General features: G+C 39.3%; 1 protein-coding gene across 9 annotated transcripts in view; it reads right to left on the bottom strand.

Annotated features, from left to right (window-relative positions):
• The window catches only part of FANCC (FA complementation group C), a 72,028-nt gene that overhangs the window by 24,996 nt on the left and 30,227 nt on the right, over positions 1-16,805 (bottom strand). For all 9 annotated transcript variants that reach the window (XR_013394628.1, XR_013394629.1, XR_013394630.1 and 6 more), the window contains 4 exons: positions 8,744-8,863; positions 7,700-7,764; positions 6,201-6,362; positions 1,371-1,527 (listed from right to left, as the gene is read on the bottom strand). Coding sequence is in view for 6 of the 9 variants with exons in the window: in XM_077936069.1 (XP_077792195.1) it covers positions 1,371-1,527; positions 6,201-6,362; positions 7,700-7,764; positions 8,744-8,863 (504 nt within the window). In the remaining 3 variants the exon portion in view is untranslated. The remainder of the gene's footprint in view (positions 1-1,370; positions 1,528-6,200; positions 6,363-7,699; positions 7,765-8,743; positions 8,864-16,805) is intronic.

The raw sequence follows: 16,805 nt of genomic DNA, 5'->3' as shown, positions 1-16,805 counted from the left end.
AAACAGTATTTATAGAGGACATTTCACTATGTGCAACCTGTATAACACTTATCTTTTGTTTTTATACTTCCTAGTAACTATAGAATTTCCATTACCAATTTCATTTTTTCCCAAGGGATGGAAACACAAGTAACAGCACACCACATAAACTAGAAGTTACTAGACCATCACACTTTAATTACATTTGGAGCCCTAATATAACAGTGTTGAGTATCATATTTCTTCCATAATAAAGCACAGCAGTCTTCCACTACCAAGACTAAACTTTAAAAGTTGCTGCTCTGTATACTGCTCAATGTTGTATTCTACAAGATGTGGATATATAACATTGTCCTACATCATTCAGGCAAAGCCCTATTGAAGATACATTCATGGTTGCATTAGAAATATTATCAATTACTGTCCTGGTTGCTTATTTATTTAAAATAATTGTAACTTAAAATAACAGGCTTATCTCTGGGATTATTTCTTTGGTTCTTAAAGGACTATGGTTCTCTGAATATCCAATGGCAAGCCAAAATTATGCCTATAGACTGGAACTGTTCAGACTTCCTTTTCACTTGAAGCAGTTTCATGGCAGGCTTATAATGTGAAACCAAGGTCAAAAGCACTTGGAATCGCAAAAATCTCTTGCCTGGTTATGAAACTGAAGTAGTTCTTCCTACTAGATGGGTGGGAAGGTAACCTGGAGGGGAGGCATATAACTGCTGAGAAACAAAAAGAATCCTTGCTGCCAAACCGCTCTCTCTTCCTACCAATCTTTAATTGGCTGCTCTGGGTGATAGGGGCCCATCCCTCAGCACCAAACAACCCTAATTACAGCCCAATTAGAGGCTTTTTTTGACATATGCATTCACAATCAGTTTTAGCCAACAATAATATTGTGTTGTTAAAATGTATAACAGGAAGTCAACTCATCAATAGGACTCCATGAACTGAAAACAGTTTAGCCCTGAAAATCTTTCAATAAAAACAATTTTAAAATTCTTACTAATAATACTGCACTCTCAGATTAAATCCTTAAAGCCATGGATCATTATGCTATTTACTCTTCTACTTATTGCTAGGACTATATGGCCAGGTTGGCACATAACGCTAAACCATGGTTAATGTAAACCAAGGTTTAGAAACTACCACCAAAGTATGGTTTATGAGTGTGTTTTATTCACAGTCAAACCATGAAGCCGCATTCAGATGAACAAATAAACCATGACTTAGTATTGCATATGCACAAAGCCTACAAGTACCACTTGGACTGCTTGCTCCTGAATATACTTATATTGTGTATTTTAGAAATATTTAAAGGACCTTTGGTACAACAGGAGCAGCAAAATCTTAATAGTTTTCTAACGCCAGTACATCCCACTTACCAATAAGGAAGATTTTATCAGGCATGCCATCTCTTCCAGTGAACTTGGCTGAGTTGAGATTAGAATTTCAAGATTCTGCAGCACTGCTTTCTCCAGACCAGGCAGATGGCGAAGCCACAACTGCAGCACAGCAGATTCAGGCAAGAAAATCTTTTTTCTGTATTGGAAAAATAAATAAAATGTTCATCTCAGCCTACTATGAAACAGATGTCTTGTGACTGGCAATGCCCACCTCAGTAGCCATGCTGTGCCATAACAACGTAACAACCCTGCTACATCAGCCAAGGCCATATCTGGTCCAGCATTCTGGCTACAGTGGCTTACCAGGAAACCCAAACAGGACATGAGGGAAATAAAGCCATTGTTCATGCCCCCCAAAAATTGTAATAGTGGTGGCCAAAAACAGTCTCAAATTTCCAAATGGGCCCAGGAGGTTGGGAACCCCTGCTCTAAGTTTCCAGTGTCTGGTGGTGAATGAGATTTTCTCCTCCTCCATTTTAATCTTAGAGTCCACATTCCTGGCCACAAAACTGCCCTCCTTCCTTTAAAAAGAACATAAAATGCAAGTCCAGAATTTCCTTTTTCATTGCTCTTTCATAATTGTTTCCAGTTGCTGTGCTAACTGAAGCAAGCTGGAATTAGAATAATTACAGAACAGTAAGAATAATAATTAGCAACCTTTTCTTCATTTTATGAACAATTTCCAACTTACTGCGTGCACACTATGCCCATGACCAGAAACATTGCTCTGTTCTAATGATGGATGCTAATGTGAACTTTTTCTATGATTTATTTCTGTAGATCATGGCATTGCTGAAGTTGGCATAGTTTAATATAAAAACATACCCCTGAATTTTAAACTATTTTAACCCTTGTACTGGTCCATATCTTAAATATGACCCGGAAGGCATGAGTAAATATTCCGATCTCTGAATACCTAAAATAAAGATCAGCACATGAATCCCGTGTTACCAGCAAAGTTTAACTATCACCTCTTATAGGAAAAAATGGAGTTTTGCACAGAAAATGGAACCTTCTGTGAAAAATAAAACCCCCCTTTTCACTCTACACTCTCAAGGACCAGCCTCACACTTCACTGGATCATGGACCAAGAAAGGGAAGAGAGCGACACTGTAGGCTTGTACGTATAGTACATTGAAGGGGAGAACCTAACTCTCAAACAAAACCATTGATTTAGGTTCTACTTACTTCAGGACAGGTATACCCCTTCTCCACCCTTTCTCACATCACTTTATTGTGGGTACTGTGGCAAACAATCACATTCACTCTCCAGGCTTTTGGAGTTAGAACATCTTTTTACTCTCAAGATCAAGGTGGTATGCTGCCCACTTATACTGTAACTTTGCTGTCTAAAAGCAGCAGCCATATACGGTTACTCTTATTTCAAGGAATAATCCAATCTTTATGTATTCCTCAGATGTGTGAACTTTTTGTGGGCACAAGGATGGGGAACATAGTCATAGTGGACACACATTTAATCTAACAGTTTAGGTTCTTAAACCTCTTGAGAGAGTGTGTAGGAATACATACGGGTTCTGCTGTACACCTTGTAACATTGCTTAGTTAAACTTGGATGTAATTAGGGTGGGAAATTAGGGTGTGATGGCTTGTTACTTTTCATTATATTATCTCTAGTTATAAGATCTCACCTTTAAGTTATTTCAGACAGGACCCTTCAGTGCATATTGAAGGTCCCTGCTTTTCTTATTCCTTTAATCTCTGCTGACACCATTTAATTCTATATATTACCTTCTTTACCAATTATCACACAGTACCTAAGTTTAAGCTAAGGAACTAATAGATAAGGAGAGTTAATATGATTTATTAATATTTGTAATAGCAGATATTAGGATTATTAGCATGCTGCGTGATAAATGATACTTTGGTTGCTATCTCCCTTGCATTAGTTCTCTTCCGTATTCTAAACCAATAGCCAGTTGCCCTTATCTTCTTCCCTCACAGGCTTTTTTCAGATGACTTAACCTAAATTCTTCCTTCTGGTCAGTGGCTCACTGCTTCTTGTGGACAACTGTGAACAGGTAACAATCTGACTTTCACACTTCCAGGAAATGTTGCTGCTGTCTCCCACTACGATCTCAGTTTCAGATCGATTTCAGCTCATGGTCCCATACCGAAGGTTGTGATATATTCTATGTTGGCTTCATCATGAAGTTGTTTGAATTATTCAAACATTACATAGACATAGACTGCAGTTTGAGGGGTACATCCAGTTTTGATAGAACATACTTTTCTTGTGTGGTGTACTGCTTGCCTCTCTCATGGTGCCCTTTGGTGCATAAAATGCCAAGAGGCATACATTCTTCCCAAAACAAAGCAACACGTCTTCTTGTTTGGGGTGTGGTCTGGCCCCTAATGCCATCATTAATGCATACACTGCTGTTTTGAGATAGAGGTGCATTGAATCGGGACTTCCTTGTGGCAGGGCAGGTGCTCCTAATAAAGTGAGCTTGCCTTTCCCTGTGGATCAGCCAAGCCCCCAAATAAATGTGATGCTATGTGACAAAACAGAGTATCTTTAAAACTTACTATGAAGTAGATCACTACACAAAATCATAACATTGGTTGGCCACAATGACAATATAGAGTCTGAGCCCCAAAATGCAAAACAACTCCTTTGTACTCAGTGTTGCCTGCTCTGTCAGATCCTTCATTTCGTAGAAGGCAAGCCACCCACCATTTCACAGAAGGAAACTTCTCTCTCTGCCAGCCAACACACCGCCCCCTCCCAATGAAATAGCTTTCTTCCTCTTGCTGTTCACATCTAGTTGGACGCTACCCACAGAGAGAACTGTTCTCTTTTACAAGTGTGCTGACCAGTTAGAACCGTGGTGGTCTTAAACAGAAAGCTTGGACACTGCAGGAAGAATGAAATGAAACTTTATACTTTGTAATCTGGTGATGAAGGGATTAGAGCGTCTGGCAGGTGCCCTGGTAGGTCTCTGTGGGTGCACCCAGGAGCCACATTCAGAAACCCAGTCTTAAGAGTGCTTCTGTATCATCAGCATCAAAAATATAAAACCCACTGGTGCAAAAGGCAGCCCAACAATGAAAACATCAGTCAGGAACCAGAAGACTCTCCTTTCCTTTCCAAGAGGCCCGTGCAGAGCTTGTCTGAAGCCTGAACAGGAACCTTGTTAGAATACAAGTTATAAACTCAAACAAAAAAGCAGCCAGTCCCTGGTGGGGGCCCCCAGACAGCTTAGCCCTCCAAGGCCTGGGGCAAGTGTACCTGGCTGCCCACCACCACCACAGGCCTGCCTTTCAGGACATTCTGAGGACAAAGGAGAAGATGCTGTAAGAAAGAGAGAAATGGATCTCCCTTCAAGTAAAGGTGTGGACGGAAGCATGAAATGCAACAGGAGCACATAGGGTGTGATTAACAACTCCCCTTTGCTTAAGAACAGAAATTGTCAATTAGAAGAAAATGTATGAGTTTTCAAAGAAGCTAAGTAATAATTCAGGATTTCTTAGGAAAAAAATGTGCTAATAAATAATTTCCCTGGGGTTTTTTGGCAAGGAGAAACCATTCACTATGTTCTCTCTTGTGAGTGGTCTTGCATATTTTTCTATGCCAGAGACTCCTGTAATTCCTTGCCTGAACAATAAAAAATGCATTCACCTGCCCTAAACACCTCAGTTGAAAGCTGGGTGGCAGCAGGTGGAACAAATTCAAAGACTCACCTGAATCATCACTGCAAAAAGTCTCTGCAGGGTAGAATTAAGTAATGTGATCACTAAGAGATGCAATCCATAAGGAGAACATGCTCTTCCTGATCCACAAAATGCAATTCATGAGCAGAAATAAATTTGTTCACCTGTATCAACCATATAAGGCACGCGGGTGGCGCTGTGGGTTAAACCACAGAGCCTAGGACTTGCCGATCAGAAGGTAGGCGGTTCAAATCCCCGTGACGGGGTGAGCTCCAGTTGCTCGGTCCCTGCTCCTGCCAACCTAGCAGTTTGAAAGCACGTCAAAGTGCAAGTAGATAAATAGGTACCGCTCCGGGGGGAAGGTAAACAGCGTTTCCGTGCGCTGCTCTGGTTTGCCAGAAGTGGCTTAGTCATGTTGGCCACATGACCTGGAAGCTGTATGCTGGCTCCCTCGGCCAATAAAGCGAGATGAGCGCCGCAACCCCAGAGTCGGTCACAACTGGACCTAATGCTCAGGGGTCCCTTTACCTTTACCTATCAACCATACAGGAGACACAAAAGCCTGTCAAAGAGGGTAAGATCAAACAGCAGCCAGACATTCTGTGAGCCCATGTGCACTCCTATATGGAAGCATGTATATTAGCTACATAGAGGTGCTATGGAATGGATATACAGTGGTACCTCGCAAGACGAATGCCTCGCAAGACAAAAAACTTGCTAGACGAAAGGGTTTTTTGTTTTTTGAGCTGTTTCACAAGACGATTTTCCCTATGGGCTTGCTTCGCAAGACAGAAACGTCTTGCAAGTTTGTTTCCTTTTTCTTAACACCGTTAATACAGTTGCGACTTGACTTCGAGGAGCAACTCATAGAACGCGGTGTGGTAGCCTTTTTTGAGGTTTTTAAAGACTTTGGTGATTTTTAAAGCTTTTCCAAAACTTTCCCAACACCGTGCTTCGCAAGACGAAAAAAATCGCAAGACGACAAAACTCGCGGAACGAATTAATTTCGTCTTGCGAGGCACCACTGTATGCTGTTCCAATATGGTAGATATCAGAAGAAATAAACATGAAATTTCAACAGATGGTTAACCATAATTTCAATGAAAGGGGAACTGGGGTGTTTTCTAGGCTACTTACTGTAACACAGCCTTATTCACCGCTTCTAAAAATTCAGCATGGAGGACCTCTTGTGATCTGTCTTCATGATAGCTAAGAAGCGCTTCCAGCAGTGGCATTACATCAGGCAAAGTAATAAGAGGTATACAGAGAAGGGATATGGATTTTACTCGTGAAGACATACTGGAGAAACAAAGTAAGGTTTCTTTTGTAGGATGAAACAGTTATATTTTTACTTTTCTAAAACATTAAACACAGAGAACTAGAACAAATACCCACTTGTAGCTAAAAGGAAGACATTTTTTATCCTAAGGACTAGCAAAATAAATAAATAGAATAAAAATAAAAATAAAATAAATATTTATTTGAAATGCAGCTACATTCACAACACATTACATACCTCAACTACATTCATATGTTCAGGCAGGGTACACTCTTGCTCTGACAACAATAAACACTTGGACTTGTATAGAACAATGCTCAAGAGAACACCAGAGATATATTACCCATGACAGAGCTTTCAGCAGATTCACAGTGAAGTCCTAACTCAACAGAAATTTTGCTATTGACTGACATCAGGTGTGCAGCTGAAAGAAACATGAACTTTCTCTGGCTCTTTTCCATGATTCTGTGATTTGTGCACAATGCAATCTAATTTCCATGGTTTCCAAGTGGACAGACAAAAACTGTAAAATCAAGTCTCCAAGCAATAGGAGTATAGTTTCAGTAATGGAGATTACTGGAGAAATGCCCTGCATTATTGGAGTAGTAAAATCTACATTTAAAGAAAACAAAGCTCATACAAATCTGCAAGCGTATATACAAGATGAGCTGCTGCATGACTTAGCTGCAGTGGGGAGCAGTAAAGTGCTACACCTGGAGCAGAACATTGCCTGCATGGCTATGGCTTGATATGGGAACAGATAACATTGTTTGAGCTGTGAGGCATGTGAAATAAAATATGCAAAGACAACCGGTCTGCCGCTGCCACTTGAGGCAGAGCTGGTATTAGTTGTGTGAAGTGCTTTCCATCAACTGCCGAACTATGACCCTATCTGAGATAATCTGGTTGCAGTGATCTATCTATGCTTTGGTAACCTCAATATTAGATTACTGCAATGTGCTTTACCTTGGGTTGCCTTTGTAGACAGTTCAGTAACTAAATACTGCAGAACGTGGTCCCCCAATTGCTCACAGGCTCAAGGGAAGATTATCATGAAACACTGATTGGGGTGAGTTGCAGTTGAATCAAGTAAAATACTGAAGGATGATGCAATGTTCAATTAGCTAGTACATATGTCTGTGATTTTAGCTGGGAGAAAGGCACCGTTGCAGTGCAGGTTGAGGATTCACTGTGAGCTGTTTTGCTAAGTAATATACTTACTACAAAAATAATGTTTAAGAACAGTTTGAAATAGACATATTTAATGTTTTTTTCAGTATAAGTGCTTTTCCACAAAAGAAACAGAACATTCATTCTAGTCATCTATATACTAAAATCACAGAAAGATAATACTAACCTTTGTTGTCTGTTAAGTCCATTAAACTGATTTCTGCTGAGTTCTGTCACTAACGATAAGACCACCTGTTTAATAAAGTCAATCACATGTTACAAAGAAAGACATATTTCAGTGAAGGTTGCATCAGTAGTATTTTCTCGTAGTATTATGATGTGGCAAGATTTGGTATTCTATCAATTGGAATGTTATTAATGAAAAATTGATAAAAATTATTTACAAAAAAGTAGTATTTTCTCGTTGTTATGATTTGCATCTCCAAGTGAATTAATAATCTCTGTACTTTTTGTGACTTATGGTCTTGACCATAAATCAAGAACTGAAAAGAAATCATGGGTATTTATTTTTTATTTTAAAAACTTATACAGTGGTACCTTGGGTTAAGTACTTAATTTGTCCCGGAGGTCCGTTCTTAACCTGAAACTATTCTTAACCTGAAGCACCACTTTAGCTAATGGGGCCTCCTGCTGCTGCCACGCCACCGGAGCACGATTTCTGTCCTCATCTGAAGCAAAGTTCTTAACCTGAGGTTCTATTTCTGGGTTAGCGGAGTCTGTAACCTGAAGCGTATGTAACCCGAGGTACCACTGCATCACACCTAACTCTCTTCAAAGAGACTGAAGGTGGCTAACAAGTTGTCCCTCTAGGCAGGGGAGGCTAGAGTGCTAAGTACTTTCCCCCTTCTCACTGTCCTTCTACTCTCTGCAAGGTGAGGAAATGGTTATCAGACATCCTTGACAAATAAACTCTAGCTAAGAAGTTGTTAAGTGGCTGACTTTCTCTTAATCTTGTGTGATTTCTTATATGTTCTTCCATCTCTCAAGCTTCTATGGTAACATAATGTGTCAATTGGATTAGAGAATGGCTCTGAACTAACACACTGAATTTACAAAGGCATTTTGCATGCTTCTGAAGCACTCCATGAAGGCAAAGATGAAAAGGGGCACTTGCCAACAGTTGCCATGGCAAGCATGGTAAGCACATTTGTAGGCTCCTGATACAATCGACCATGCTTGTAGCTAAAGGTTAAATGTACTAAGTACTCACATTTTCAATTAATTTAGAATAGTAATCTGCAGACGTGAACCCAAGAGTTGAAATAAAGTTGTTGATATCAGTGTCATGATTTCTCAGCCCAGAAAATGAGAGCAAGTGGCACAATGAACCCTAGAGGAAAAGTCAACAGGAGAGAGAAATATCTGATTAAAAACTAAGCAACTTCTGTTATTGTCATAGGCAGCAGGAAAGCAAATGCATCGATTACAGGCTACATATAACTTGAATTCAATTCAACATCTGTACCTTCAACACTAAGTTAATGAACCTACAGAGGAGGCAATGAATCTGAAACATTTTATCTCAAATAGGGAGGATTTCTATTAAAAAGAAGAATAATTAAAAGAAACAAATGGAAATTAGCAAGTGTCAAATCCTTTCATGAATCTTGGGAATGTATATAAAATTACGTAACAAATGCTCAGATAAAATATTTATCACACATTTGAAAGGGCACAAATATGCCAACATGATTTAAATGGCAGAATCAAATGGGCTATAAGAAACACAAAGACTGAAGGGCAGTGTTTGGGGAGATTATGTGGGCTGCTATTCCAGCCCCACTGAGGAGATTCTCCTGCTGTTCTATAGTCACAGCTTTCCCCTTCTATGGACATGGACACACTTATCATTTGCACAGCATTATTGTGTGACATAACTCTGAGATGCATCATCCTATGGATATGTGTAGACTATGAAGAGCCTTAAAGGTTGTGGGGAAAGGCTTTCCCTGATAGGACTTGAACAGCCACAGACTTTATGAATGATGTGTGCTGCACATCCCCTCTGGAATCTGCATCTGATAGGCCCAAACTGAGAGAGTTTGAGAGCTCCTCTTAGGGACTCAGACCTCTTGTCTCTTGCGTTGTGATTTAAATAGAAGTGCTCTGGCAACCCTTTACAAGGTTCCCTCTTCCCTGCGAAGTTAGATCTCTTGTTTCTTCAAAATTACAAGATCCTAGAATAGTTTGTGATCCTGCACAGGCTTCTTTACAGTGACTTTTTACAGAAACATCCATGTCTGCATGTGTTCTTCAAGCCCAGTGTCTCCCACAATTCTGTATTAAGTAGATCAAGGCTGTGGCATATTGCATATTCTAGATCTGACTCCATAACTAGTATAGTAGTATGAACCCAGGATTATCCATGTATAAATTATTTTTCATTTGTGTGTGTGTGTATTTGAAGTGAATTGCTCAATGAGTCATATATATATTAAACACATGCAGTTTTGTTACACAGCGTGATAAAATGGAATACATAACAATATATAGGAAAAGAAATATAGCTTCCAAAAAGTAGAACCCCAAAGCCTTTCTTTCTTTCTTTTTTACTGTTCCAGAGCACAAGTTGAACAGACAAAATAAATACTTTCATAGATCTACTGTAAAAAAATAAAGAGCACAAAGTATTTGTTCTACCCACAGTTCGCAGAAAGAAAACTGTTATACTGCCATCTAGTGGCTTAAATCTTAAAACAGGAAATAGCACTTTGGATTTAAAGCAAGACTGATCATTATAGTGGCCAAACTTCAAACCAAAAAAACAAACACAAACCAATATATTTTTATGATTTGTCCTAATTTCAGTCATTAGTCTTCTATAATTGCTTTGAAGGTGCAGATCAGCTCTAATTTTTAAAAAATGTTAGCGTTTTCTAGCCCAATTCAAGCCTGCACAAATTGTTATTCTGCCACTACATAGAATGCTGAGTACCATACTAATTCCAATGGCTTGGTCTAACCGCTAGCCATCAAAAGGCCATTAATCAGGACCCTCCTGTCCACCATCAAACCCAATGAGAACTCAATTTCTATCTAGACCTTCACTTATTGGTAGAACACATGCTTTGTCCAGAAAAAGTCGTATGTTCAATTCCTGACATCTCCAGACAGGACTGGAAAACATTCCTTTCTGAAATCCTAGAATTCTTATTGCTGATCAGTGTACACAATACTGAGCTAAATAGAGCAACGAGTCAGTAAAAGGCAGCTTCCTCTTAATTTTGTATAAGCAAAGAATAGGCTTAAAACAATGCTATGGATAACATGAAACCTTGCTCTTCCCTCACATTTTCTCATTGTTTCTAAGTGCTTTGGAAATCAAAGGCAGATAAATAAAATCTTTCATTTCCTTTTCATTTATTATGCGCATGTTCCAGCTTGTCAATACAGTCGTACCTTGGTCCTAAAACAGAATGCATTCTGGGAGTCCATTCGACTTCCGGAACTGTTCAGAAACAAAGACGTGGCTTCTGATTGGCTGCAGGAATGTCTTGCAGCCATTTGGAAGCCGCAGAAGCCACACCGGACGTTCAGCTTCTGAAAATCATTCGAAAACCGGAACACTCACTTCCAGTTTTCGATTGTTCAGGAGCCGAAACGTACAAGTTCCAAGGCGTTTGGCAACCAAGGCAGGGGGTTGGACTCGATGGCCCTTGTGGTCTATTCCAACTCTATGATTCTATGATTCAAGGTATGACTGTATCTTTCTTAAATTGTGGTGCCCAGAATGACACAGTATTCCAGGTGTGGTCTGACAAAGGCAGAATAGAGAGCAACTATGACTTCCCTTGATCAGGACACTATACTTCTGTTGATGCAGCCTAAAATAGTATTAGCTTTTTTGCTGCTGTATCACACTGCTGACTTATGGTAAGCTGTAGTCTACTAAGACCCCTATATCCTTTTCGAATGTACTACTGGAATGCAAAGTGTCCCCCATCTTATATTTGTATAGTTGGTTCTTCCTGCCCAAGTCTAGAAGCTTACATTTGTCCCTATCAAAATTCCTTTTGCTAGTTTTGGCCCATTCTCCAATCTGTTAAGGTCCTATTGAATCCCAACTTCTGTCTTCAAGAGGCATTGGCTACTCCCAGTTTGGTGTCATCTGCAAATTTGACGAGCAATACTTTCATCCAAGTTGTTTCTAAAGATTTGAAACAACAATGGATTCAGGACAGAACCCTACGGCACCCCACTTGTCACTTTTTTTCCAGGATGAAGAAGAACTATTAATTAGTACTTTTGGAGTTCAGTCAGTCAACCAGATACAAATCCACCTAACAGTTATCTTGTCCAATGAAAATTTCCGAACTGTTGAAGTCATCAGATACCTCTCTCAGCCTCTTCTTCCAAACAGTGGCAAACCAACAAGGAATGTGTGCTCACAATTCCTTAAGGAAAAGCTGGTAAAACCATTAGCTGACTGGATGGTGGGTGGTAATGGGGAGAACATTCAGAGCGCAGTTCTCAAAGTTTACAAAGAAAACGCAAGTTATCACATTAAAATAATGGAAGTCATCCTTCTACCTTAGGGCAGATGATTTGTCCATGTAGCCCAAACTATACTATTCTAATTGGCCGAGGCTCTCAATGGTTTCAGGCAGAGATCGTTTGCATCACCTGCTGCCTAATCTTTTTAACTGAAATTGAACCTAGACCTTCTGCATGCAAAGTGCTATACCACTGGGCTACAGTCTCTCCCAATCTTGCACTTCTCTGTAATTACACAAAGAATCTTGCTATTTTCAGTCATGTCCAAAGTAGGTCTCTCAGATTATAGCATTCACATCCTGAAGAGGACCACTCTGAAAAAGGTGAGTCATTTGCATTTCCTGTTTTTCCTCCTTGTCAATAACCCTATTAATTCACTAGTTTAATTCACATTTACTTTCACCAACTTCCTAAAAAAGCAAGATTAAAGCATGCATTTCTGAGGTCTTTAAGACACTAAAATCTACCAGTTCTTAACTTTCTCCTTGAAATGTTTAGAACCTCTTAAATTTACTGCTGTCTTTCTGCCTCTTTTCCTTTAAAATCCTGCTTACATGATTCTGTGTCCCCCATGCCATTTAAATGAAATTAGTAACAATAAAACACTAGTATTTGGAAAAATCCATTTCACTACAAAACAAACAGAAAACTAGGGAATTATAGTGGTTCAAGTAACTGAGAAGGAAGCCTGCTCACTTGCAGACTGTCTCAACACCCTCTGTTTATATAGCCTATTCCATGAGCAGGATGCTGACATAATACAGCTTACTGATTTTCCACACTCTGATCCAATCATAACAAAGTCTGCAGATCCTAATTTTGCTTACAAGACCTCTTGCATGCTTATTCATTAGTCCATTGGGGGAGGGAATGTAAAATCAGTTTTCTACTAACCAAAATACATTAAATAATACAATAAGTTTCAGAATACAGCTTGCACTGCACAATTATATTTCCGCTAATATTTATTAAGGTCCTAACAATAAACTTAACAAGAATTTATTATCAGCATGTATGCTGATACAACCAGAACATTAGGTGTTGTTTCCCGACAAATATTATCCATTTGAAAACCTTGAACAAATTAGGGTTTGAAAGTGCATAATTACAAATGCTGAACTCTTGGATTTTACCCTCTGCTGCCTTACAGGGTATTGTAGGGAGAAGAAAAGGCTAAGGAGTAAACCCTACACAAATCTGGAGTGGAGTCCCTAATATGACTGGATGGTGCATTGTATGCCTCTTTCTGGCAACTCCTGCAGCCAAGCTGGTGCCAAATGCATTGCTCTGCTTTCGTTTGGACCACATCAGTGAGGTCAAGATGGGGGTTTGGTGTCTGCACAGCCCAAGACCTCTACACACTTTCATCAGTTCCAACCAGTATGGACAATGGCAAGGGCTGTAGGATGACAAAAGTTGTATTCTAACAACATCAAGTTTCTCATCCATGATGTTCGCAATGAGAAACTAAGAAGGAAGATTCTTTGTCAGAGGAAGGCCATCTATGTATCCAACTCAAAGTCTACAAGTCACATGAACTAACTTAACAAGTTAAATATCTCTTTGAGAGAGGGATGCCAAATATATTTATATATATACCAATCCAAGGATCATCTAGTCCAACCCCCTGTAATGCAGGAATCACACCTAAATAATCCTTGACAGAGGGCCATCCAAATTCTCTTTAAAAACCTCAAGTGAAAGAAATATAGTGTCCCAATCAAGGGAAGCTATAGTACCACTCTATTTTGCCTTGGTCAGACAACACCTAAAATACTGTGTCCAGTTCTGGGCACCACAAATTAATTTAATAAATAACAACAACAACAACAACAACAACAACAACAACAACAACAACAACAACAACAACTCATTTACAACCCACCACCACCACCACAACAATTCATTTACAACCCACCCATCTGGCTGGGTTGCCCAAGCCACTCTGGGCAGCTTCCAAGACATAAAAATATAATAAAACATTAAACATTAATAGTAATCTGATCCAATATAAAAGTCACAATAACTTTAAACAATTTATATCAAACAAAGAAACATTTAACAATCCATCAGACTCTAATAGTAAACAGTAAAATTAAAATCAGCAAATAATAATTAAACAGTTCAACCACAATAAAAATAACAGCAAATCACAAAGCATAAAATACCACAAAACATACAAAACTATGTAAAAGGATCAAATTGAGAAACAAAGATGCACAACTTATAAAACTATTTAAAAAATATATCCCTGAATTCTTTTCTTCCCAGCTGCTGCTGCTGCTGCTGCTGCTGCTACTGTTCTCAAAGTCATAGTCTGGGAAAGGCTAGGTGGGGCAAGGCAGGTGGAAACACCATTGCCTGATGAGGAACAGAAAGTCTCTCTCCCCCCACAGTTCTTCCTCTGGAGCAGCTGTCTTATAAAGGCTTCCAGGGTTGGAGGGTGGAGCAAGACAGGTGAAAAGCAGTTGCCTGATGATGAACACAAAGTCTCTTTACCCTAAAGTTGCAAGAAATGATAATGCAACTAAACATCAGGAAGAACTTTCTGAAAGTAAGAGCTGTTTGACAGTGGAATGGATTTGACAGTGGACTGTGGACTCTCCTTCCTTGAAGGTTTTTAATCAGACTAGATGACCCTTGGGGTTCCTTCCCACTCTACAATTCTATGAAGGAGAGTCCATCACCTTTTAAAGTAGTCCATTCCACTGCCAAACAGTTCTTACTATCTGAAGGTTCTTCCTAATGTTTAACTGGAATTTTTTTTCAGCAATCAGGCATCATATTTGGCAAGAGAGTTAACACATTCATTTGAGGGGTGGAAAAAAATTAATGGTAGTATGTTTACTTCAAAGAGAGTCATCCCCCACCCCGGAGTATGCCCTGTATAATTACAACTGACAAAAACAAGGAGGACAAAGAAAGTGGAGGGAAGCAACCTATCAGAAAAACTGGCATAAGCAAAAAAAGTACTAAGAGGCCTGTGTAATGCTGTTTACTTCAGAACTGTTACCATCAGTGATGCAGAGGGAAAGACTGACAAATATCTGCATGCTGTGACCACCCACATTATGGGAAGCACTATGATTAAAGTGAGTTCTGTGTTCCTATATCTGCCAGCACAGTCTGCTCCATGCTGTAATTATTATATCTGCAGTCATCTTTTAATTACTTTCACATGTTCTAGCATGTATCCTTACACTAACTTGAAAAGGAATGAACATTCCTGTTTTAAAGTACACGAACAATTATACAATATATGCTGGATATTATTCTTTGTTTAAAAAGAAACAAAAATCATTTTGACCAACAATTACTGTATACTGTAACATTATGAAAAAAGCAGCATTTATAAAGTACCTAAGGTTTTCTAGGCACTGTGAAGAGTAACAAACAAAACAAACAAAACACTCTTTGCCTGAAAGCTTACAGCCTAATATGGATGATACAAAAGGAAAAAGACGTGGGAAAGAAACAAGACAATTCAGGCACTGTTTCTTATAAACATACATAAATGTTTAATGCCTAGGCAGATTGACCACTAAGGGAGACTTGGAAAGAAAGGCAGCTAATGGTAGCTGGCCCCAGATGGGAAGGAGCTGATACAAGTGGGATGTGCTGTCTAACCTCTCCCTCTGCAGCAGCTAACTGTAATGGCTGCAAATGAATGACAATGAGCACTACCAAAGAATTTGCTTTAATGCTTGCATGAATAAGCTACAGCATGATTTAAGCATTTCTTTGATCTCTTTTTATTTTACAAAAATAAAAGACTAACAGTGCAATCCTTCTTTGAGTACTCAGAAATAAGTCAAATTGCATCAAAGAAGATCTACAAAGTGGAAGCCTTTAAATGTTGCTGCTGTTTTAAAAACAACTTGCAAACACTGCTAAAGAGAAATATATAAACCCTTTAAATATATACATACATGCCACTACAAGAAAAAAAGTATAAGCAGTGGAATTAACATATATGTGGAGATAAACAAAAAGAACAAAAGCCATGTCTTGCTTCACAGTTCATCACATGAGATGGGTTAAAGTACATGGGGGCAGTACCCAATACAGCTTAAAATGAAAGAGAACTGCCACTTGGGTCCTCCTGGGCAATAACATCCTCTCATATCCAGTGACAAAAGATCTATACTACAGGTGAAACTCGAAAAATTAGAATATCATGGAAAAGTTCATTTAGTTCAGTAATTCAACTTTAAAGGTGAAATTAATATATGAGATAGATTCACAACATGCAAAGCGAGATATGTCAAGCCTTTATTTGTTATAATTGTGATGATCATGGCGTACAGCTGGTGAAAACCCCAAATTAACAATCTCAGAAAATTAGAATATTAAATGAAATCAGCAAAACAAGGATTGCAAATAGAGCAATATTGGACCTCTGAGAAGTAGAAGCATGCATATGTACTCAGTACTTTGTTTGGGCCCCTTTTGCATCAATTACTGCCTCAATGGCATGGATGCTATAAGCCTGTGGCACTGCTGAGGTGTTATGGAAGACCAGGATGCTTGAATAGCAGCCTTCAGCTCTTTTGCATTGCTCGGTCTCATGTCTCTCATCTTTCTCTTGACAATGCCCCATAGATTCTCTATGGAGTTCAGGTCAGGCGAGTTTGCTGGCCAATCAAGCACAGTAATCCCATGGGCATTGAACCAGCTTTTGGTACTTTTGGCAGTGTGGGCAGGTGCCAAAGTCCTGCTGGAAAATGAAGTCAGCATCCCCATAAAGCCTGTCTGCGGAAGGAAGCATGAAGTGCTCC

Source organism: Podarcis muralis, chromosome 11 (genome assembly GCF_964188315.1).
Source record: "Podarcis muralis chromosome 11, rPodMur119.hap1.1, whole genome shotgun sequence".
Taxonomy (NCBI): Eukaryota; Metazoa; Chordata; class Lepidosauria; order Squamata; family Lacertidae; genus Podarcis; species Podarcis muralis.
Note: the sequence above shows the minus strand (reverse complement) of the source record. Positions and strands in the feature narration are given on the sequence as shown.